Source organism: Prunus dulcis, chromosome 5, assembly GCF_902201215.1.
Source record: "Prunus dulcis chromosome 5, ALMONDv2, whole genome shotgun sequence".
NCBI classification, from domain to species: Eukaryota; Viridiplantae; Streptophyta; class Magnoliopsida; order Rosales; family Rosaceae; genus Prunus; species Prunus dulcis.
The window spans coordinates 12,114,482-12,136,452 of NC_047654.1; the positions used below are offsets into that span (position 1 = coordinate 12,114,482).

At 36.5% G+C, this 21,971-nt stretch overlaps 3 protein-coding genes across 4 annotated transcripts; all 3 read right to left on the reverse strand.

Moving 5' to 3' along the window:
- Positions 1-131: 131 nt before the first annotated feature.
- On the reverse strand, positions 132-1,902 carry LOC117628002 (protein DMR6-LIKE OXYGENASE 2-like). 2 transcript variants are annotated; one of them, XM_034360340.1, is made up of 5 exons: positions 1,631-1,902; positions 1,275-1,522; positions 719-1,040; positions 325-593; positions 132-292 (listed from the first exon to the last, which is right to left on the reverse strand). In XM_034360340.1, the coding sequence occupies exons 1-4, from the start codon at positions 1,850-1,852 to the stop codon at positions 348-350; spliced, it is 1,038 nt and encodes a 345-aa protein (XP_034216231.1). In that variant the 5' UTR covers positions 1,853-1,902; the 3' UTR covers positions 132-292; positions 325-347. The 2 variants fall into 2 exon arrangements, with proteins under 2 accessions (XP_034216231.1, XP_034216230.1); XM_034360339.1 differs by having other exon boundaries at positions 132-593.
- Positions 1,903-9,745: 7,843 nt separating this feature from the next.
- Positions 9,746-11,454, reverse strand: LOC117628139 (protein DMR6-LIKE OXYGENASE 2-like). Its single transcript, XM_034360516.1, has 4 exons — positions 11,179-11,454; positions 10,823-11,070; positions 10,265-10,586; positions 9,746-10,156 (listed from the first exon to the last, which is right to left on the reverse strand). Exons 1-4 carry the CDS (start codon positions 11,398-11,400, stop codon positions 9,911-9,913), a joined length of 1,038 nt encoding a protein of 345 aa, XP_034216407.1. The 5' UTR covers positions 11,401-11,454; the 3' UTR covers positions 9,746-9,910.
- A 3,320-nt stretch (positions 11,455-14,774) lies between these two features.
- On the reverse strand, positions 14,775-16,515 carry LOC117627962 (mitochondrial import inner membrane translocase subunit TIM13). The gene is made up of 2 exons (XM_034360285.1): positions 16,251-16,515; positions 14,775-15,116 (listed from the first exon to the last, which is right to left on the reverse strand). Exons 1-2 carry the CDS (start codon positions 16,365-16,367, stop codon positions 14,964-14,966), a joined length of 270 nt encoding a protein of 89 aa, XP_034216176.1. The 5' UTR covers positions 16,368-16,515; the 3' UTR covers positions 14,775-14,963.
- Between the last annotated feature and the right edge of the window lie 5,456 nt (positions 16,516-21,971).

A 21,971-nucleotide genomic window follows, 5' to 3' on the forward strand; every position in this document is an offset into this window, starting at 1 on the left:
ATGTTAGATGTCTTCTTGATTTTTGCAATTAGATATCCAGGTCTTTTAAGAGATGTTAGTCCTGGTCCCAAGATATTTTCTCTTTTTAATTTTTTCAAAATATTGTATTAATATTTTATTACAACAAAACAAAACCAAAATGTGGGACTCATAAGTGCCACGTAAGCAATGAATGGAAGATCTAACAGAAAAATTGAGAGGACATGGACTAACAAGTCTTACCAGTGCAATCACATTGTACTAAACTCTCATTAACCCAAAAAAGAAGGCGAAATTTTATTGAGGGCATGTTGGGTAGTTGTACAAAGCTAGTGATAATAAAATTGCAGCATTCGCATACATGATCATCAATTGGGTTTGAACAAGTCTAAGCAGCACTCAGTTGCAAGTCCTCTGTTCCAGAATTTCTCAAAGTATTCAGCATATGTGAAGTTCCTGTACATGGCTGGTTGATCATGGCTGATCAGGTCCTTGGCTGGCCCAATCACTGCATCAGGTGATGGACAGTAGAAGGTTGGAATTGATATTCTCTCAGAGTTGCAGTTAACCACAGCTCTGTGCAGCACACTTTTGTACTTATCATTGCTAATTACCTGACACCAAAAAAAAAAAAAGAGAAAAAAAATTAAAATCAATCAGAAGTTGCATTTTTTGGGTCTTATTAATTATTAATAAGGTAATAATTCCAAATATTTAGAGCATATTAATTAATTTTTACCTGCATCATATCGCCAATATTGACAATAAAAGTGTTGGGAATGGGGTTGACAGCAACCCACTTGCCATTTCTAAGGACCTGCAATCCAGGCACATCATCTTGGAGAAGGATGGTGATTAGGTTACAATCTGTATGTCCAGGCAATCCATATGTAAGCTCTGGTTCTGGACAGGGTGGATAGTAATTCAAAGCCATATGCTGGCCTTGCTTGCCTAATGCCTCAACAATATAGTTCTTTTCTAAGCCCAAGCTTTCTGATATGGCCCCAAGCAATCTCAGCACCAGCCCTCTCACACTTGTGCAATACTCACCCACTTGCTCCCTGTGGACAAACAAAGTGCCAGATCATCAGTTATGTGACCCAAATTTAATTAATTAGAAGTGAATGAGTTTGAGTATGTTGGATACAAGCGATATTGGGGAGAGGGAAATCAAACACATGACCTCGCATGCATGAATAAATACTCTTAACCACTTGAGCTACAAGCCCCTTACGAGTATTAATTAGCATAAGATGGTGATCAATTGACAGAAAAGGCAAGAACCCTTTTTTCACCTGAATGATGGGGGATTGTTAGGCCATTCTTGGACATAGTCTTCAAGAGGGTAGCAATGGAGTCTCAGAAAGTCCCTCCAGTTGGAAAGCTTTTCAGTCCTGACATTGAAACTAGTGGAAAGCCTTGTGGTCTTCGAAGGGTCATCTGAGTACATCTTCAACCTCTCACTCTCTGGCAACTTGAAAAACTCTCTTGCTATACTTAACATGTCTTTGATCATTTCCTCTGGCACCCCATGATTTTTCACCTGACAAATATAAAAGGGTTGGTCCATAATTTTGTTTACTCATTCATTTATGTAAACATGCAGTATGTGTAAGAATTATCAATGAAATAATGGGATATATTAATATACCTGAAAGAAACCATCAGTTTGGCAAGCTAGGCCAATCTGTTTGATAATATTAGAGTGGTTGTGGCCATGGAGGTCCTTGAGATCAATGAGAGGAATGGAGGCATCTGATATCTGAACATCAGAGAGATTTGGCCGGTCAGAGATGGGCCTAACGTAGTTTGAGGGGACATGGTTCACACCAGACATGAGGTCTGTTAGCAGTAGCTTTGTTGCTGTGGCCATTTTGCTCAAGACCGAAGAGAAGTTGTGCAAAAACTAAACTGGTAGGTTTGGTGAATTGTGGTTTTGATCCCCATTTCCCTATTTATAACATTTGAAGAGACATTACTCTAAGAAGAAATAATATATAGTCAAGCTTCTCATAAAGTCATCAAACGGTAGCTTGGAAAACGTGTCCAAATTGTATGTAGAAAGTCATTTTTTTACTCATATTATGTAAGCTTCACTATCAGAAGTTAAATGTGTAGCTTCTGATATATACTTCAAATTGCTTTACATAAATAACTGAGTAAAAAATCAGATGGCCAGAAGAAACTTGTGTGTATAGCTAGAAGACGATGCAAGAAATGAAAGGTCCAATTTAATTACAATACACAAAAACCAAAACATGAACACAGACAAAAGAGAAAAATGGTGGTTTTAAAGCGATTCCACCGAGGAGCCCAAGCCCGGGGCTGGGAGGAGGCCACGCGAAAAATCCACTTCCAACGGGCCACTTTTGCCCGGACTGACTATGGGACCCACAAAGACGGGCTAGCCCGACCTGCAGCCAAAGGGGGAGGTTGACGTCAGGGCTGACGTCATCCGTGCACGTTTCCAATGGCTAGAAGACACGTGTCTTCGCCTGGACGCTCCAATCTGCTTCTCCTCCTCCATCCAACGACTGGCCTTTTTTTGCCTATAAAATTATGAAAAAAATACCAAAAAATTCTGAATTTTTTATTTATTTATTTATAAATACCTATCAATACCCTTCACTTTCAACACCAATCTTCATACATTTTCTTCTACTTCAACTATTATTTACTATTTACTCAACATTTTATTCTCTTTCAAATTGTATTTTTATTTCTTATATTTATGGCTTCTTCTATCGAAACCGGAAGGGCATGGAGCACAGATGTGGTTTGTTGCAATTGGGCAAGGCAAAAAATCTTTCAACAATCAAGAATGTTGGGAGGTGGTGAAAAATTACAAACGCTTCAAAATTATTCCCACGGGTCCCCCCCTTATGTTAAAGGAGACGCCACTCCATGATTCAACTGCATCGGATTCACCTTTCAATTCCCCTATGAGTCAAGACTCACTCATCGAAAAGGAGTCAAGGCCCATTGGCCGAAATGCTGCGAAGGTGAAGAAAGTGAGTAATTCTAGCACTAATACATCAAACAATTTGGAGGAAATTGCAAGGCAGAGCGCCATAAGAATTGAAATTGAAAAGAAACACCAAGAGAATGAGATGGCAATTCGAGCAGAATATGTACAAGAAAGAGAGTATTTGCGCAAACAACACATTGACAAGACGGATCGGGAAACCATGGCCATGGATACAAGCCATATGTCCCCTGAAACAAAACAATTTTGGAAGCTATAACGAAGGGATGTTATGAGAAGAAGACTTTTCCGTAACGATGGACCTAGCAACACGGATTGGTTAAATGATCAAAACCATTAAATTAGTTGGCATACCTTTTATTTATTTGTATTTTTCATGTTTTGTATTAAAGTTGTTGTAATTCATGTATTTTATTTTAGTAGTAGTAATTCTTGATGACTTGTATTGGCTTTCTTTATTTAATAAACAAAGCATTCAATAAAATACCTTTTTATTCAACATATTCCATACATCAAACAAAACATAATTAAAAGGAAAAACTACAACCAAAGCATAAAAAATATATAAAAAAAATTACAAGCAAAGCACAATAATAAAAACAAACCACAACCAAACCATGATATAAAAAAAACAACATAACCAAACCATAACTAAATAAAACCTAACCAAAGGATCTATGCTCCATCATTCACCGTCATTGCCTTTCACCGCCCATAGATGCTCCATCAAGTCAACTTGTCGCCTTTCATGAATATAAGAAGATTGCATCTCTATATATCGATCTATCATACGGGTCATGAAACGACCATCCCTAACCAACGGTTCCTGCTCCAATGGTTCTGCACTTGGCCCCATGAGCCTTTCATAAATTCGTGTCATGGCCGTGTTCATGGGATCCGGTTCGTAGACCTTTGCAGCATCGTAATCATACTCATCCTCCACAATCATATTATGGAGGATGATGCAAGTTATCATAATGCTTCTCAGCATCTCCTCATCAAACATATGCACCGCACCTCGAATAATCAACCACCGAGCTTAGAGGATGCCAAAACACCTTTCGACATCTTCCCTGTATCCTTCTTGATATGAAGCAAATAATCTTTGCTTATGGGATCGGGGATTCGGAATGGATTTGACAAATGTGGTCCACCTCGAGTAGATGCTGTCAGCTAGATAATACCCCTTCTGGTAGACAGAATTTTTGATTTGATAAGTGATATTCGAGCATTCACCTCTCAAAACATTGTTGAAGACCGGGGATTGACCCAGCACGTTGAGGTCATTTTGAGATCCAGCAACTCCGAAGAAGGCATGCCAAACCCAGGTATCGAATCTAGTAACGACTTCAAGGATGATACTTTTTTGGCCTTTTCTATTTTTGTAATCTCCTTGCCATGCAGTTGGGCAATTCTTCCATTGCCAGTGCATGCAGTCGATGCTACCAATCATTCATGGAAATCCTCGAGCTTCGGCTTTTTGTAGAAGCTGTTGGAGGTCCCTGTGAGTAGGTTTGCTACAGAGTTTCGACTGCATCATAAAATCTTACCAAGACCTCCAATGTATTGGACTTTCCCATCCGGACAATCTCATCCACCTAATCAGCAGATGAACCATACGTCAACATTCGTATAACAGCTGTAAGCTTTTGCTCCGGAATAAATCCCAAAACCCCAGCAACATCACACTTTTGAACAAAATATGCATCATAATTGAAAATATCATGCATGACTTTATTGAACAAATGGGGTTGCATTCTATATCGCCTTCAAAAATCAACATCGGAGTACAAAGAAGTTGAGATAAAATATGTCACATCCCAGAATCAACTCCGCCGTACCACGATATTGTCTGCTTTGGGCCCCCCTCTCTGGCCCTCACTGTTTTATTTCTGGGAGCTCACGACCAACTTCCCAGTAGGTCACCCATCTTGGGATTGTTCTGGCCCCCAAATCGCTTAACTTCGGAGTTTCTACGACTCCAAAGTCAGTGAGCTCCCAAAAATAAAATCGTGAGGGCCAGAGAGGGGGGGCTCAAAGTGGACAATATCGTGCTACGGCGGAGTTGATCCCAGGATGTGACAAAATAATCTTCCAAAAAATTCTTATCCCGAGAATGCCTATATTTGTCCACATTTGGGTCACGGCCGACTTGTGAACCACGGCGGCGACCTTGGTTCTCTTCATCAAGTAAAGCCACTGCTATGACAACTTGTTGATCTTCTTTTGTCTGCAACCTTTGCCTTTCAGCTCGTCTACGGCTTCTCTCATTTGTCTCTCGCTCTTGCCTCTCCAAGCATCTCCTCATGACTTCCATTGAGAATGAAGTATGAATTCTAAACTCTGAGAAATAAAAATATAGAAAGATGTAGTGTGAGAGGCATGAGCTGAGCCTATGGTTTTATAGAAAATTTTGGCTAGATAGAGATGACACGTGGCTCGATTTTAGAAGATGAAAATCTTATTTAAAATTTGAAATTCATTTGAAATTTGAAAATTTGAAAATTATTTGACATTTGAATGTTGACATTCATCCGAAATTTGAAATTTGAAATTTATCTAAAATTTGAATTTTGAAATGTATCCGAAATTTGAACCCAAAAATATTATCCGGAAATTTTATCTGATTACAAGATATGAATAGTCTTGACATGTAGGAACCCGAAAATCTTATCCGAAAATATTATCCAAATTAATTATTGAGGTAAAAAAATTTGTGGAAAAAACAAAAAAATGAATAGTAATTGCCATTTGCCATGGCAACGGGTGGAAACACACATTGCTTTTTGCAAGGGCAACCACTATTCACAGGAATAGTGGCTGCTCTAGCCCTCCCTTGCCATGGCAAGGGACAAATGAGTGGAGTTGCTCTTACTGGTTTCGCTAGTCGGTGTGATTCAAGTCGGCATGGACCCACGTAATGAGGCGTGTGATTAGATTCCCCAGCCCACTGTATATATGGAGCTTGAATGAGGTCACTTAGATGACATAACTCTGCTACGTCACACTCTCTAATGATTTGCTAGATTAAGAGCAGATTTAATACAGAATTAAGGCAATCATTAATGCTTGTTTCTTCCAGGGGCGGAACTACACTGGGACCAGTGTGGTCCTGGGCCCCCACTCAAATTTTTTTATATATTTAAAAGCAATCTACTGTTATGTATTTCTATATATATATATTATTTCAAATACTTTATGTTTTGATATGTACCCACATGTGTTGTGGCGAGCCTATTAAGACACAAGGAGGTGCTTCAAATTGCCTATTTGCTAAGCTGGTAATGGTGCACTCCAGGTGTACAGATTACCTTATTTTCATTTTCAACATTTAAGTTAATGTCTTTGTCCTTTTACTTTCATTTATTTTTATATTACTCCATTTACTTAAGTTTACAATATAAATAAGGAAGTACTCCCTATTTGGATTTAAATTAAAATACTAGAAAATCAAAATTCCCACCAAATCAAAATATGAAAAATCGGTTTTAGTGCAAAATACGATTTAGGCTAAAAATGATGGCTCATTAAGTCAATATATACTTCATACTAAAATCCCATAAACTCAAGTTTTCTTATTTGATGTGTAAGGAATGAAAGCCGCCAAAAATTATCTTGAGAAAATGATTATTCTGAAAAACCATTTTTCATACTTAGTCAATAATTTTACATAAAACAATTTTTCATGTATGATATGAATGCATGAAGGGACCTAAGGTTTTTTTTAGTTTGTGAAATTTTGAATTTTTCTTTCTATATTGGATTTAATGGGGGAAAAGCTTTAAAGATATTTGTTAAATCGCTACTTTTTGTCTATCTCTTGTAATTTTTCTTACTTAGAATGTATTTGTCTATCCCTTTGTCAAGGACAATTATGATTGCAACCAATAAGCAATATAATTCTTGACATATGTGATATATATACTATTTTTCGTATGTATTGTGAGTTCGTATTTTTGATTCTTTATAATTTGTAAGAGGTCCCCACACACATGAAATCTTGACTTCGCCATTGGTTTCTTCTGTTAAGAGCAGATTAAGTAAACAAGTGAACGTGGACTTCATGTGGATCCTCATCACTTCCAGATAAGAGTGAAATATCTTTAGATGTCAACTTTGATTTGTTCGGCAGAAAAAATTGAATTTCTAAGATGTCAATGTTTTGGTTTGCTGTCAAGAAATGTTCGGCAGAAAAAGGTTGAATTCAGTGTCTCATCTCAAGAACATGCAACAAGTTAACAATTCCATTACGGAGGGGGAAGTCTTCAATCGTATATTTCATTGTTGAATGAATTATCCTTTAAACATGTATTTGATTGTTGAATGATTGTCCTTAAAATTTTACTGGGATGTGTACAAGGTTGACAATTGGCAGACCTAGCATGTGGTAATCAGAGTGACATCACTATAGGAAACGTCATTCTTTACGATCTGCATGATGCAACACGAATGTCTTGTTCTAGAGATTTAGCTTTAACTTGCCTACGTCTCCAGCACTCAATATCTTGGTTTCATTTAACGTCCATCAGAAAAATTAATAAATAAATTAGGCAAGTCTTCTTAATTTTGGGTCTCACACGTTGAAGCTAAGATGAGAGGAACCACCAAATTAGATGAGGTGATTGTTTTGGTTTTAAACTAAAGTGGGAAGACCTTATGGGAGGAAAAGAAGAAATGGATACTCCAATTTCATCTCGTCACACAGGGAGAGAGAGAGAGAGAGAGAGAGAGAGAGAGAGAGAGAGAGAGAGGCACCTCTACATAAAATTCAGATGCAGCTATATCATACTTTAGAAAGTTGTCAATTCAATTTCAGCTAAAACCATTGTGAGAATTTAGAGGTCTCTAATCGTTTGTGGTTACTTCACACGTGGAATATTGGTTGATGGGTTGGTTTGGTTATACAATTACACAACTTCTTTTTTGTTTCTTTTTTAACGAAAAATTCCATTATAATTTATTAAATCTTATTTCTCTGGAAACACTATTAAAAAGAGCAAATCAAATATAGAACTTCGAGTGCAAAAGTAAATGTCTTTTTTTATCACTTAACTTTAGCCCCTTACAACTTTGTTTTAATTATACTTTGACCGATCGGAGTATATTATTCCCTGTTGGATAAAATATGCCACTCAATTTGCATGATGTAATTAGAGTAGCATCACTATACCAACGTCATTAGCTACAAACCAACCCTCAGAATGAGGAAGGTTTTAAAGTAGACAAATGAATAAGACAGTTTTGTACCAAACAAAAAATAAGATAAGTCTTTCTTAATCTTAGGCTACCAACACCAAGATGAAGAACTAGATGATGTAAACCGCAAGGAAGTTTCATCACTTTCGTCATGTCAGAGACATCGTCTGCGAGTAAAATCTGCAAGTTTGGTCTCTCTTGTATGTGGTTTTATGCCTTCTGGGCTTCCATTGTTTTAGGATTTTCTCATCCTGTTGCCTTTATGGGCTTTTTATATAATCCACTTCTGACCCAGCTTGGAAAGGCATTTGGCATCTACGCATCCCACCTAAAATTCATATGTTTATTTGGAAGGCTTGCCGGAATGCTTTGGTGGTCCGACATAATTTGGCAGAAAGACGGGTGCTGGTGGACAATAAATGTGCCTGTGATTGTGCGGATGAAACCTAGGAACATCTATTTTTCCATTGTGAATTTGATTGTGCGATTTGGTTTGCGAGTCCCCTGTAACTTGATATACGACAACTCAGAGGTGGAGATTTTATGGCCTGCTGGATGGGATTGCTGGCCTTGTATGACTCTCAAGATAGAAGATGTGATGTTTTGCAAATAATGGCTTTTGTCCTCTGGCGGATTTGGAAATGTCAAAATGAGGTAGTCTTCAATGGAGTGGCTGTGCAAGCTGGTGATGCAGTGACTATTTTACTGAAGCAGGCAGCAGAATTCAATGCTAGGCATGTGGTTGATTCCATGCAAGGGATGCCGCAGAATGCTTTGGCTGCGTCTGGAGTCGCCATCACTCTGGCCTAGACTTGTCCTTCCCTAGGTTCTATCAAGCTCAATTGTGATGGTGCATGGGCAGCGAAAACAAGCCAAAGGGGGGTGGGGTGGGTACTTTGGGATGGCATTGGCTGTTTCCTTTGTGCGGGTGGCACGGGGGATTTGGGCTGCGTGTCGACTTTAATGGTGGAGGCGGAGGCGGTGCAGGAAGCTCTAATCCGTTGCTTGGAACTTGGGTATGATAAGGTAGTGGTGGAATCAAATTCACTTAGTTTGATTAATATGTCAAATCAGGAAGCTAGCAAGGACGTGGAGATTGAAGGGATTCTTTTTGATGTTATATGTCTGACTCAACAGTTTCACAAGGTGGAGTTTTTGCATGCCCCGCGAAATTGTAATCAAGCTGCACATTTGGTGGCAGCCCATGCTTTTTGTTTTGGTGGTAGGCACAGCTGGAATATTGTTTGTCCTGAATGGATGTTTAACTGCCTAGCCAAGGATGTTAATTGTTCAATTCGCATTTAATAAAATTTCTATATCTTTGACCCAAAAAAAAAATAATGTTTTATGCATGCAAAGAAGTTACGAAAAAAAAGGAGAGTTGATTATAGTTTAGTACCATGGGGTTGCACTTGTAAGGCATGTTAGTTTATGTCCTCTTGATTTTGCACTTACATATCCAGGTTTTTAAGGCATGTTAGTCCCAGTCCCAGGATATTTTCTCTTTTTAATATTTTCTTACAACAAAACAAAAACAAAAAATGTGGAACTCATAAGAGCCACGTAGGCAACGAACAGAAGATCTGACAAAAAAATCGAGAGGACATGGACTAACAAGTCTTACAAGTGCAATCACATGCTCCTAAACTCTCATTAACCCAAAAAATAAGGCAAAATTTTATTGAGGGCATTTTGGGTAGTTGAACAAAGCTAATGATAATAAAATTGCAGCGATCGCATACATGATCATCAATTGGGTTTGAACAAGTCTAAGCAGCACTCAGTTGCAAGTCCTCTGTTCCAGAATTTCTCAAAGTATTCAGCATATGTGAAGTTCCTGTACATGGCTGGTTGATCATGGCTGATCAGGTCCTTGGCTGGCCCAATCACTGCATCAGGTGATGGACAGTAGAAGGTTGGAATTGATATTCTCTCAGAGTTGCAGTTAACCACAGCTCTGTGCAGCACACTTTTGTACTTATCATTGCTAATTACCTGATACCAAAAAAGAAAAGAAAAGAATTAATTTGCCTTTTTTGGGTCTTATTAATTATTATTAAGGTAATAATTCCAAATATTTAGAGCATATTAATTAATTTTTACCTGCATCATATCACCAATATTGACAATAAAAGTGTTGGGAATGGGGTTGACAGCAACCCACTTGCCATTTCTAAGGACCTGCAATCCAGGCACATCATCTTGGAGAAGGATGGTGATTAGGTTACAATCTGTATGTCCAGGCAATCCATATGTAAGCTCTGGTTCTGGACAGGGTGGATAGTAATTCAAAGCCATATGCTGGCCTTGCTTGCCTAATGCCTCAACAATATAGTTCTTTTCTAAGCCCAAGCTTTCTGATATGGCCCCAAGCAATCTTAGCACCAACCCTCTCACACTTGTGCAATACTCACCCACTTGCTCCCTGTGGACAAAGAAAGTGCCACATCATCAGTTATGTGACCCAAATTTAATTAATTAGAAGTGAATGAGTTTGAGTATATGTTGGACACAAGCAATATTGGGGAGAGGGGAATCAAACACACGACTTCGCATGTATGAATAAATACTCTAAATCACTTGAGCTACAAGCCCCTTGCGAGTATTAATTAGCATAAGATGGTGATCAATTGACAGAAAAGGCAAGAACCCTTTTTTTACCTGAATGATGGGGGATTGTTAGGCCATTCTTGGACATAGTCTTCAAGAGGGTAGCAATGGAGTCTCAGAAAGTCCCTCCAGTTGGAAAGTTTTTCAGTCCTGACATTGAAACTAGTGGAAAGCCTTGCGGTCTTTGAAGGGTCATCTGAGTACATCTTCAACCTCTCACTCTCTGGCAACTTGAAAAACTCTCTTGCTATACTTAACATGTCTTTGATCATTTCCTCTGGCACCCCATGATTTTTCACCTGACAAATATAAAAGGGTTGGTCCATAATTTTGTTTACTCATTCATTTATGTAAACATGCAGTATGTGTAAGAATTATCAATGAAATAATGGGATATATTAATATACCTGAAAGAAACCATCAGTTTGGCAAGCTAGGCCAATCTGTTTGATAATATTAGAGTGGTTGTGGCCATGGAGGTCCTTGAGATCAATGAGAGGAATGGAGGCATCTGATATCTGAACATCAAAGAGATTTGGACGGTCAGAGATGGGCCTAACGTAGTTTGAGGGGACATGGTTCACACCAGACATGAGGTCTGTTAGCAGTAGCTTTGTTGCTGTGGCCATTTTGCTCAAGAAAGAAGAGAAGTTGTGCAAAAACTAAACTGGTAGGTTTGGTGAATTGTGGTTTTGATCCCCATTTCCCTATTTATAACATTTGAAGAGACATTACTCTAAGAAGCTTCTCATAAAGTCATCAGACGGTAGCTTGGAAAACGTGTACAAATTGTGTATAGAAAGTCATTTTTTTACTCATATTATACTTCAAATTGTGATGTATACAATCAAGTAAATGTGTCAAAAATCAGATGGCCAGAAGAAACTTGTGTGTATAGCTAGAAGACGATGCAAGAAATGAAAGGTCCAATTTAATTTCAATACATAAAAACCAAAACAAAAACATGAACACAGACAAAAGAGAAAAATGCTGGTCGGTGTGATTCATGTCGGCATGGACCCACGTAATGAGGCTTGTGATTAGATTCCCATGGAGCTTGAATGAGGTCACCTAGAAGACATAACTCTGCTGTCACTCTCTAATGATTTGCTGGATTAAGAGCATTTACAATGGGCTTTCTAAACTACTTTTTTAGACAAATTTTAAGGAGGAATTGTAAAAATGCAACTCCAATCACGCTCCCTATCCACCTCCTAAAATAGGAAGTCCTCTAGGAATTTCTAAATCTAAGGAGAGAGAAAAGACTTATAGTAACTCTCTATAATTTAATGCTGGAGTATTTTAAACATTTATTTAATGCTAACTATTTTTTATTTTATTTTTTAATAGAGATGAACCAATCAAAAAAGAGTTATAGCATTTATGACTTTCCAAATTAAGGAGTATTGTTGGAGTTGAAATTGTTTAGAGAGCTCCTAAAATAGTTTTCTTATATTTTTAGCTAAATTTTAGCTAAGAAATAGAGAGCATCATTATGGATGCTCTAAGAGCAGATTTAATACAGAATTAAGGCAATAATTAATACTTGTTTCTTCTGTTAAGAGCAGATTAAGTAAATAAGTGAATGTGGACTTCATGTTGATCCTCATCACTTCCAGATAAGAGTGAATTAGTTTTAGAATGAATTATCCTTTAAACATTTATTTGATTGTTGAATGATTGTCCTTAAAATTTTACTGGGATGTGTGCATGGTTGACACTTGGCAGACCTAGCATGAGGTAATCAGAGTGACATCACTATATGAAACGTCATTCTTTACGATCTGCATGATGCAACACGAATGTCTTATTCTAGGGATTTAGCTTTAACTTGCCTACATCTCCAGCACTCAATATCTTGGTTTCATTTAACGTCCATCAGAAAAATTAATAAATAAATTAGGCAAGTCTTCTTAATTTTGGGTCTCACACGTTGAAGCTAAGATGAGAGGAACCACCAAATTAGATGACGTGATTGTTTTGGTTTTAAACTAAAGTGGGAAGACCTTATGGGAGGAAAAGAAGAAATGGATACTCCAATTTCATCTCGTCACACAGAGAGAGAGAGAGAGAGAGAGAGAGAGAGAGAGAGAGAGAGGCACCTTTGGTTGATGGGTTGGTTTGGTTATACAATTACACAACTTCTGTTTTGTTTCTTTTTTCACGGAAAATTCCATTATTATTTATTAAATCTTATTTCTCCAGAAACATTCTTGAAAAGAGCGAATTAAATACAAAATTTCGGGTGCGACAGTGAATATCTTTTTATCACTTAACTACAAGTCCCTTGCAACTTTGTTTTAATTATATACATTGACCGATCCGAGTATAATATTCCCTGTTAGATGAAATATGCCACTCAATTTGCATGATGTAATTAGAGTAGCATCACTATATCAACGTCATCAACTACAAAACAACCCTCAGAATGAGGAAGGTTTTAAAGTAGACAAATGAATAAAACAGTTTTTGTACCAAACAAAAAATAAGATAAAGTCTTTCTTAAGAGTGCTGCTAAACAAACCCTAAAATTAACTGAGTAGACCCTACTACAAAAGTATATATTGAATTACTGATTTACCCTAATATAAAATGACCAAAAAGGATATATGGAATTGTGAAACAAATATAATTTTAATAAGTACACCATACTAACCATATTCAACCCTAATCAAGAGATTACTTGATTCTCATCTTTGTGATCCGCGAGTGCAGCCAGAAACAGCGAAAGAAAGAAGCTGAAGTTGATTTCTGGCCGTAGACTTTGGCCAGCAAAACAAAGCCACTGCTTCGAGGTAGGAGAATCTTAACTCATTACTAGCAAACAATAAAAAGATTAATATTTCTCAAAATCGATCCTTTCGTCTCTCTCTTTCTATGTTCATAGTGGATACCAAAAGTACACCTTAGAGCACTAGCGTTGGGGAGGAAAAGTCTTGTTATCACGTCCACCTCAATGTGGGGCTTAGAACAAGCCATTAGAAAACAGTTTTGGCAGGACACAAATGAATTGGCCTCTTATTAGTACATTGCAGAGATATTATTCTAGTTTTATGTAGCATATATCAAAATAAAAGCAACATGTTACGATCTTGAATCCCAACAAAATGTGTATAGGCATTCTTATCCGAAGAGCTTTCTCAAATATTTTTCCTGTATTTAGAGGTAACAAACAATAAGAGGTGGAGAGCAAACCAAAGATGATATGCCTGAAATTTCACTTGTTCTTATTCACTTTACACCAGTAAATTCACGTACAACATACAAGTTATTGGTTTCCAACTACGAATAGTCCATCTAGAGAGGTTGGGAAAGTTGAGAACAAATAAATTTCATAGTAGCATAGTAGTATATAACTGAAACATGCATAAAAAATCACTATTAATGAAAGAGGTGGTGATTGCAAGAACTTGGAATTGCCAAAAAAGTGCCAACAGTTTTAGTAGAAGCATAAATCCATATGAAAAGTCAAAGATTTATAAACACTATTAAAAAAATCATTCTAAAAATCAACTATAAAATAATGCTACAAGTATTAGGGTGTACCAGGGGTATTTTTGGTAATTCAATATGGTGTACTTAGTTAATTTTACATTTTAATTAAAATATTATGGTATACTTAGATCATAAGGTGTACTCCGTTAATTTTAGAGTTCGTTTAGCAGCACTCATTTCTTAATCTTAGGCTACCAACACCAGGATGAAGAACTAGATGATGTAAACCGCAAGGAATTTTAATCACTTTCGTCATGTCAAAGACATCGTCTGCGAGTAAAATCTGCAAGTTTTCTGGGCTTCCATTGTTTTAGGATTTTCTCATCCTATTGCCTTTATGGGCTTTTTATATAATCCACTTCTGAGCCTAAAAGAAAAATCTAAATGCAGCTATATATTTTGCCACAAAATCCACTGCTACATTTCTAAAGCATGTATACGCTGCTCTCTACTATAACAGGGTAGAGTATCTAAATCAATATGCAGTAGGAGAAGTGGCACAGAGGAAGAGTCTCCAATCTCCATGGCTAAACTTCAAGTACAAAAATTAGCAAGCATAATGAATTAAACATCTGTTCCAATAAAAGTATTATCTTCGAGATAGAATACAAAACGCAATCTCTACTTGCATTTGTAGTTTCTTTTAACTTTTGCAACTTCGACTTTCTTCAAAGAAAACAATTTAATCCCCAAAATTTCATTGTGGGGATGCACTAAAGAGGGCTTTACTGATGATGCCAGTGGCCTCAATATAGCGATCCATACATCTAGAGATGCAGCTACTCTCACTCCCACCTAGGCTGGATCCTGGTTTTGTGATGCACTTGTCGAAGCACTTTGACCTCAGGGTCTGCGTGACAAATGAAAAACAGGTGAGAAGAACAGTTAGAAAAAGAAAAGTGGTACTGGCATATACAGAAAACAACAGAAAAGTGAATTCAAAAAACTAAAAAACTTGGAGATTTTCCTTTGAAATTCAAGAAAGTAATGACTAACACCGCCTGCAAGTTTGAGTACATAATATTTAATGGCATCACAATGTTGAAACTTAAGACCTAAAAGGGCCCCATCTCTAAGCATATGCAAACATGGAGATATCTGAAATATCAATATGAATACCCACTACATTCGTCTAAGCTATCTATGTAGGGGTACATTCACATGCGGTTTGGTAGGGCGATTTCCCCAACTCAGATTCTTAGTAACTTCATACTTCATATCCAACATTTTGGAAATTTTCCCAAGGCAACTTCCCAAGATGATATAACTCATAAACGTATCGGAATATATATGTCATAGCCTAGGCTTGACAAACACAAGGAAAACCAAAGGAAAAAGAAAGGAATATAGACATGATGACTAGTATTTGATTTGTTGAAGAAACAACAAACTCTAACTGGTCTAACTTCTAACAAATAGGAATCAGAAGAAAAGATAGACGCAGTTCTATTTGATCATTAAAGAATTTTCTTTTAATCAAAAGAAACCCACAACAATGACCAGGATTAAAAGAACAAACTTTTATACCTTAATACCTCTATAAGTTCAAAATAGGCTTCACACATACACAGAACATGCATGAATATGTATTTGCAGACTCAAATAGTTTACCCAACAAACAAAAGAAGGGCAGGCATTCTATTGCAAGTCTTAAACAAGTGATCCATGGGAACTCACTAGCATTAAAAGAACAAGCTTTTATACCTTGATAAATATTTGAAGTTCAATATAAATTTCACAAACATAGAAAAAAATATGAACTGATATTGCATACTAAAATTATTTAACCATCAAACGAACAAAGGCACGGCATTCTATTACAAGACTTAAACAAGTGAACCAGAAATCAACAAATTTATACTCAACTCCAAGATTGCATATTTACATACACAAAATAAACCCAATATGGTGACGAATATAAGAAACCCATAAATATAAAGAGAGAGAGAGAGAGAGAGAGAGAGAGAGAGAGAGAGAGATTTACCTCCAAGAACTCCTCGGCATAAGCCTGAGCAAGTTGGTTCTTAAGCTGGTCCTTGAAAGCGTCAGGGTTGAATTGGGTTGCAGAAGATCCACTTGATGGGGATGAAAACGAATCCATTGCTGATTGTCTCTCTTTCTAAACAACTCTTCTCTTCTCCCCTCCGGCCTCCACAACCCACAGAGACAACAACTGTATCTCTCTTCTAAAACCCTACACAACTCCTATTGCTGCTATTGCCTCTATTTTGACTTCTCACCAAATTTTGTGAGGCAATGAATGAAAACACACCGCTTTGGAGTTTGGCCCATATTTGATTTTTTCTGCTTCAGGGCCCAATCGTCCTTGCTACCCTAGTTGGGCTAAGTTTAAATTCGGTCTGTCCATCTGGGACTCGGATATGCATAATTAAAGCCCACATAAGGTCTGTTGTTAGCCGAATATTCTTTTTCTTTGGACACCCAATTTTCTTGTTTTTCTTTTTTCTTTTCCAGCTTAAAAAAGGGAGAACGATCACACTCTTTTTTATACAAGCGATATTGAGAGAGTGGGAATTCGAACACATGATCTCAGGTAAAGAGATAACAGCTTTAGACTACTTGAATTACAAGCCCTTTAAGAAGTTACTGGGGATGGGACTTTAAGTGTCCACAAAATTCCTCATCTTCTTTTCTACCCACCATATGTGTGCTTCCCAACTGTCTGGCTATGATGGGTTTGGGATTTTTTGTTTAGGCCCAGCCCCTGCAATCCTTTTCTTTTAAGTGATGTATATCCAATCCAATCGGTCATAAAACTTCATGCATCAGTAGTTGAGGAAGATTATACCTCATGGATCCTGTGTACATTTTGATGTACTTGACCTTAAGAGGCATCATTCAAAACCTAGGTTACAAAATTCATCCAATATTTAACAAATGATCCCGTCTCTATCTGTCTTAATACTATTTAAGATTGCTCGATCCACCTTTCACCTGTTTTCAGCATTTCGAGCTGTATTTCAGATGCAAACAAATGCTCATATATATCGCATTAATTTCTCTCCTGACCAATATACACATGCTAATAGAGAGAGAGAGAGAGAGAGAGAGAGAGAGAGAGAGAGAGAGAGAGAGAGAGAGAGAAGGAAAGAAGAGAGAAGAAGGTGTGATGACAATGAAGCTGCATGTAAGACATGATAGCCGCCAACTGGAGGATAGAGTGTAGTGTGCTTGCCTGCTTGCTTGGTGGTCCATTCAAGTTTCTCATCACAGGCGTACGTGGTCCTAATTATCTTTCACTCCACAACAACATGCATCAAAACATATACTACCATCCATCCGATCGATGAATTCATTTCTGTACCATTAGATTTTAATTTAATTTCGTTATAATTAATTACTTTATGCACACAATATACAACATATAGTCAATAAGAAAAAGACATGAGTGAGTTAGGTCAGTTAGCCCAGACTGTGAGCCGACCCCCTTGCTTTCGAGTTTAATCTTATTCTCTCCGTTTATTAAAGTAGTTTAGAATATCCTTCTGTAAATAAATAAAAAAGGGTGTAAAATGGGCTGGTGGAAACATGAGAGAGAGAGAGAGAGAGAGAGAGAGAGAGAGAGAGAGAGAGAGAGAGAGAGAGAGAACTTCATATGCACGCATATGATACATATAGTCAGGTCACTGTTTGAACATGAAGGGAACATTAAAGTCATGTCAATAATATATTTGTGTGCCATCAATATTTCTTAATTTCTAAGCACTAATTTGTAGGATCAACAGCTTTAAATTTTAATTTTTGTACACACAATAAAACAAATCGTGAACCGATGGATATATACAATCCTAAAAGTAGAGGGTAGAGCCCAAGCCCCGCAACCCTACCCCCTAAACCCACATCTAGCGTGGGGCAAAGAGAAAGTGAGATGAGAAGAAGAGAAGAGATCGAAAGTTGGAAAAAGCTTAAATTTTCATAACTAAGTACAGGTAAGGCTTAACGAGACGAAGCATATGAAAATGATCAAATCCTATTAAGGCTATGAAAAATTGTGAATGGGGCTTAGCTTAGGCTTAGTAGGGGGTCCACTAATAACTCCAACAGGTGAGACATCATAGTCCACTCCCCCATCCCTCTGCACAAAATTGGCTCATTGCATTGATATGTGATAGCTAGCTAGCTGGGGCAGTGGGCACTTTACTTGGGAGGAAAACACAAATTCATTTTCTGGCTGGTATATGTGCAATGCCTAGCTATATCTATAGTCTTTCAAGTTCAATTACTTTTTTTTTGGGTTCCTTTTGATTCATTTTCTAGGGTGTTTGAAAACAACCCACTTTGAGGTTTCGGGTGTGGCCTTGATTTCTTCTTCACATTTTAGTTAATAACCAGACAAATCATGTGCTGCAACATTCACGTATATATGGGACAATTTCTCTTACCAGGCAATTTGACTTGTTATAAACGTTGATAGATATATTTATGCCATGTTTATGTAACCTATTGTTCGGAAGTCTTTCCCTTGTTAGGAAAGACTCATGCGCGTAAACCCTACCTACTTACCATCTTCAATAGAAAGGAAAAAAAAATTTATTAGGAAAGGTAGAAGTAAGAAACTAACCTTTCATGACCAGCAAGAAAAGAAAAACGATACATCATTACAAAAAAAAGTGGCAACAGTTACCATTTTGTCACTAATTTTGGTGATTGTTGTGGGGTTTACTAAAGGCTTTAGTCACTAAAAAAAGTAAAAAATGTGACTGAAAGCATTTTTAGTCACCAAAAAAGTCAAAAAATGTGACTAAAGCCTTTAGTAACCCCCACAACAGTTATCAAAATTGATGACAAAATGATGACTGTTGCCACTTTTTTTTGTAGTGAAATATACATATATAGGAAAGAAACACACACTGACTTTCCAAATTATGTACAATGAACATGGCATCTTAATTAGTCCGTCTAAGTTAATTAATCCTCACGCCTAAGCTCCAATTATTTCTTTCCCCAGAGAGTCAAATTGACACTGACCGTGCTACAGCCAGGTCACCGGCTAAGTTTAGCTACACAGAAAACTAGCCACTTATTCATGAAAAATGTGAGAGCAGATATTAAGCACACCTTAACCCTACTAAAAATAGCACCAAACGTTTGCAAATTGACAGTATTTTAAAAGGAAGTCCAAATTGGTTGACGATTATATATTTAACCACTAATTAATTTGTTTAAGACCCAAAATCACATTGAACTCCAAGGAACAACGCAGCTATCACCAGATTCTCCTGATTTTGCCCCCATCTACACTATGAATTTTTTTTATATATATTTTTTATCAAATCTCTCCCACCTTAGATCTTTTTGTGCCTAGAGTTGCCATCGCATTCATCCAATTTTATTTAATGCTTTCAAATAAAAAATAAAATTATATATGCAATAAGTAATAGTTATTCATCGCTTAATTTAGGGACTAAAACATGTGTTATAGGAGAACTCCATATAATTATACATAAAAAAAGATTTTGTCCAATCTTAATTATTTGTCAATACCGTGAAAGTTGACAATATTGTTCAAACAAATTACTTAATGATCAAAGAATGGTGCGATAATATATCCAACAAATATTCCACTTGGAGACAAGATGATTCTTTTTTTTCTTTTTCTTTTTTAAACAATGTTATTTTGATCACCATCTTAGTACTACTCTAGCTCAAACTCGCTTAATTTCGGAGTTATGAAGGGATCCAATACATGTGAGATGGTATAATCGCATTTTTTTTTTTTAAAAAAAAAACAATGTTATCGTAATTGCCATATAAGTGAGAACGTAACCTACATTATTAGGGCGTTTATGTTTTTTTTTTTGTTTTTTTCTCCAATTTTTTTTCATTTATGCTAATATATTGGCTGCCAGATGGTTGGCCAAAGGCTGCTCAAACTAATTTCCCAATGAGAAAAAAAAAAAACAAAAATCAAATCAAATCTGGATTGATCATAGTATTTCTTTTATAAATAAAATAAAAATAAAAAACTTAATTAGAAATGCATCGCATGATGAGGATACAATAAAAATTGAATCGACAATTAATGCTACTTTTTGTGTTGCAACATTTTGTCAAACATGCCACGAACACTGTGAATTTTCGCGAACAGTTCTGTCATTTTATAATATGTTATCACCAAGACATGGTTTTTCCATTAAACAAACAACTAAGACATTTAAAAATGGCATACAGTGAGTTCCTGTTTATTATTTTTTACCTCGAGAAGAGTTGACACCTTACAAGTACATAGCTCTAAGCTTAATTTATCCATACATTTTTACATTAATATGTAAAGGCTAAACTGCGATTTTGCTCCTTGAATTAAATTATAATTGTTAATTTATTTTTGGATTACTTTTTCCACGCCATACACGTGAGTCCTTTTGTACGTGATAGAGCTATAAAATCCTTCCAAATCTGACGAATCACGATTTAATTCAGGGGTAAAACCGCAGTTTAGCCACATGTAAATTAATAAGCTAGTTAGAGGTGCTTCCTTTGCAATCCCCTTGTCAAAATTTTCGGCAAGTGATTAAATTAATTAAGCTTAGATTAAGGAGAACAATAAGACAAGAACCCTGGTTGGGCGGCTAAAACAAGTGGTTTTTACATTTTTGGGATGCCAAAGTTGCAGGTTGGATGAAAAAAAGGAAGAGAAGTTGGCCTCAAACACTTCCAAGTCAAATTAATCACACACATATTTAATTAAAATAAATTAAGCAGAGTTTTAGTGATTCCTTTCCATAAACCCAAACGTCACTGTGCTCAGGGCGAGATGACGATAGCCACATCTTAACTGTAGCATCTGCTAACCATGATTAATAATTAATAATTTAATTAATACAATTAAATTTATAAATAAAATATATAAGCCAGAAAAAATAATATCCCGGAACCCAAAATGGCAAAATACATAAATAAAATTGTATTTTTATTTATTTATATAGTTGTGTTTGTGTGCCGGATGAGTGTCGAGAGTCAGAAATGAGAGAATAAAATATCAGAATTTAGGGCATATGCCAAATGAAGAAAAGCTGGAGGATAGAGACATGAAGGGAAACCAGGGCTCACATTTTAATTATGGATGAAGCATATTTCAACATCCAGGCAACTTGAGTTAGGTGATGTTCATCAACCCACTGCCTAAGTCTTAATATTGAGATATATATATATATATATATATATATAATATATGATATATTAATGTTTTAATTCCATGAGGACAATGATTGGGTGGTAGGGATTAATATGATCAATGATAATTCTTTATATCTGAAAGTACCCTACTACCATTACATATGCCATTTCTAAATTTAATTTTTCTTTATACAACATATTAACAGAAGATTTTAAGTGCATAGATTTTAAGTGATTGGGTTGCATTCCTTTTATTTTACAAATAGGTTGTGAAACAAGGAAGCGAAATATATATTTAGTGTTAGCTTCCATCTTTTAGATTGGAGTATAGGGCAGTGACAATAATGAAGATATCTATGCATAGGGCAGTTAGACATTGCTACAGTACTTATGCCTCCATTATTTTGCTTGATTTAAATTTTCATAATATTGGAAGTTGAAATGGCCCCCCAAACTAATCCTACCAACTATCGCTCTCATATGCCTTTTGCTAATTAAGGTGCAGGCTGGCTGGCCTTTAATTACTTCTTCTAATAAAATAGATAGTCTAGTTAACCTCAATGTTAAT

What these genes read in the sequence shown, in the direction of transcription:
- LOC117628002 (XM_034360340.1), bottom strand. Translation starts at nt 1,852, where the DNA reads ATGGCCACAGCAACAAAGCTACTGCTAACAGACCTCATGTCTGGTGTG. An exon ending in AAACTGATGGTTTCTTTCAG is followed by an intron (nt 1,523 to 1,630) that starts GTATATTAATAT and finishes TATATTTGTCAG; the next exon opens with GTGAAAAATCATGGGGTGCC. An exon ending in AACAATCCCCCATCATTCAG is followed by an intron (nt 1,041 to 1,274) that starts GTGAAAAAAGGG and finishes GTTTGTCCACAG; the next exon opens with GGAGCAAGTGGGTGAGTATT.
- LOC117628139 (XM_034360516.1), bottom strand. Translation starts at nt 11,400, where the DNA reads ATGGCCACAGCAACAAAGCTACTGCTAACAGACCTCATGTCTGGTGTG. An exon ending in AAACTGATGGTTTCTTTCAG is followed by an intron (nt 11,071 to 11,178) that starts GTATATTAATAT and finishes TATATTTGTCAG; the next exon opens with GTGAAAAATCATGGGGTGCC. An exon ending in AACAATCCCCCATCATTCAG is followed by an intron (nt 10,587 to 10,822) that starts GTAAAAAAAGGG and finishes CTTTGTCCACAG; the next exon opens with GGAGCAAGTGGGTGAGTATT.
- LOC117627962 (XM_034360285.1), bottom strand. Translation starts at nt 16,367, where the DNA reads ATGGATTCGTTTTCATCCCCATCAAGTGGATCTTCTGCAACCCAATTC. An exon ending in ATGCCGAGGAGTTCTTGGAG is followed by an intron (nt 15,117 to 16,250) that starts GTAAATCTCTCT and finishes TTTGTCACGCAG; the next exon opens with ACCCTGAGGTCAAAGTGCTT.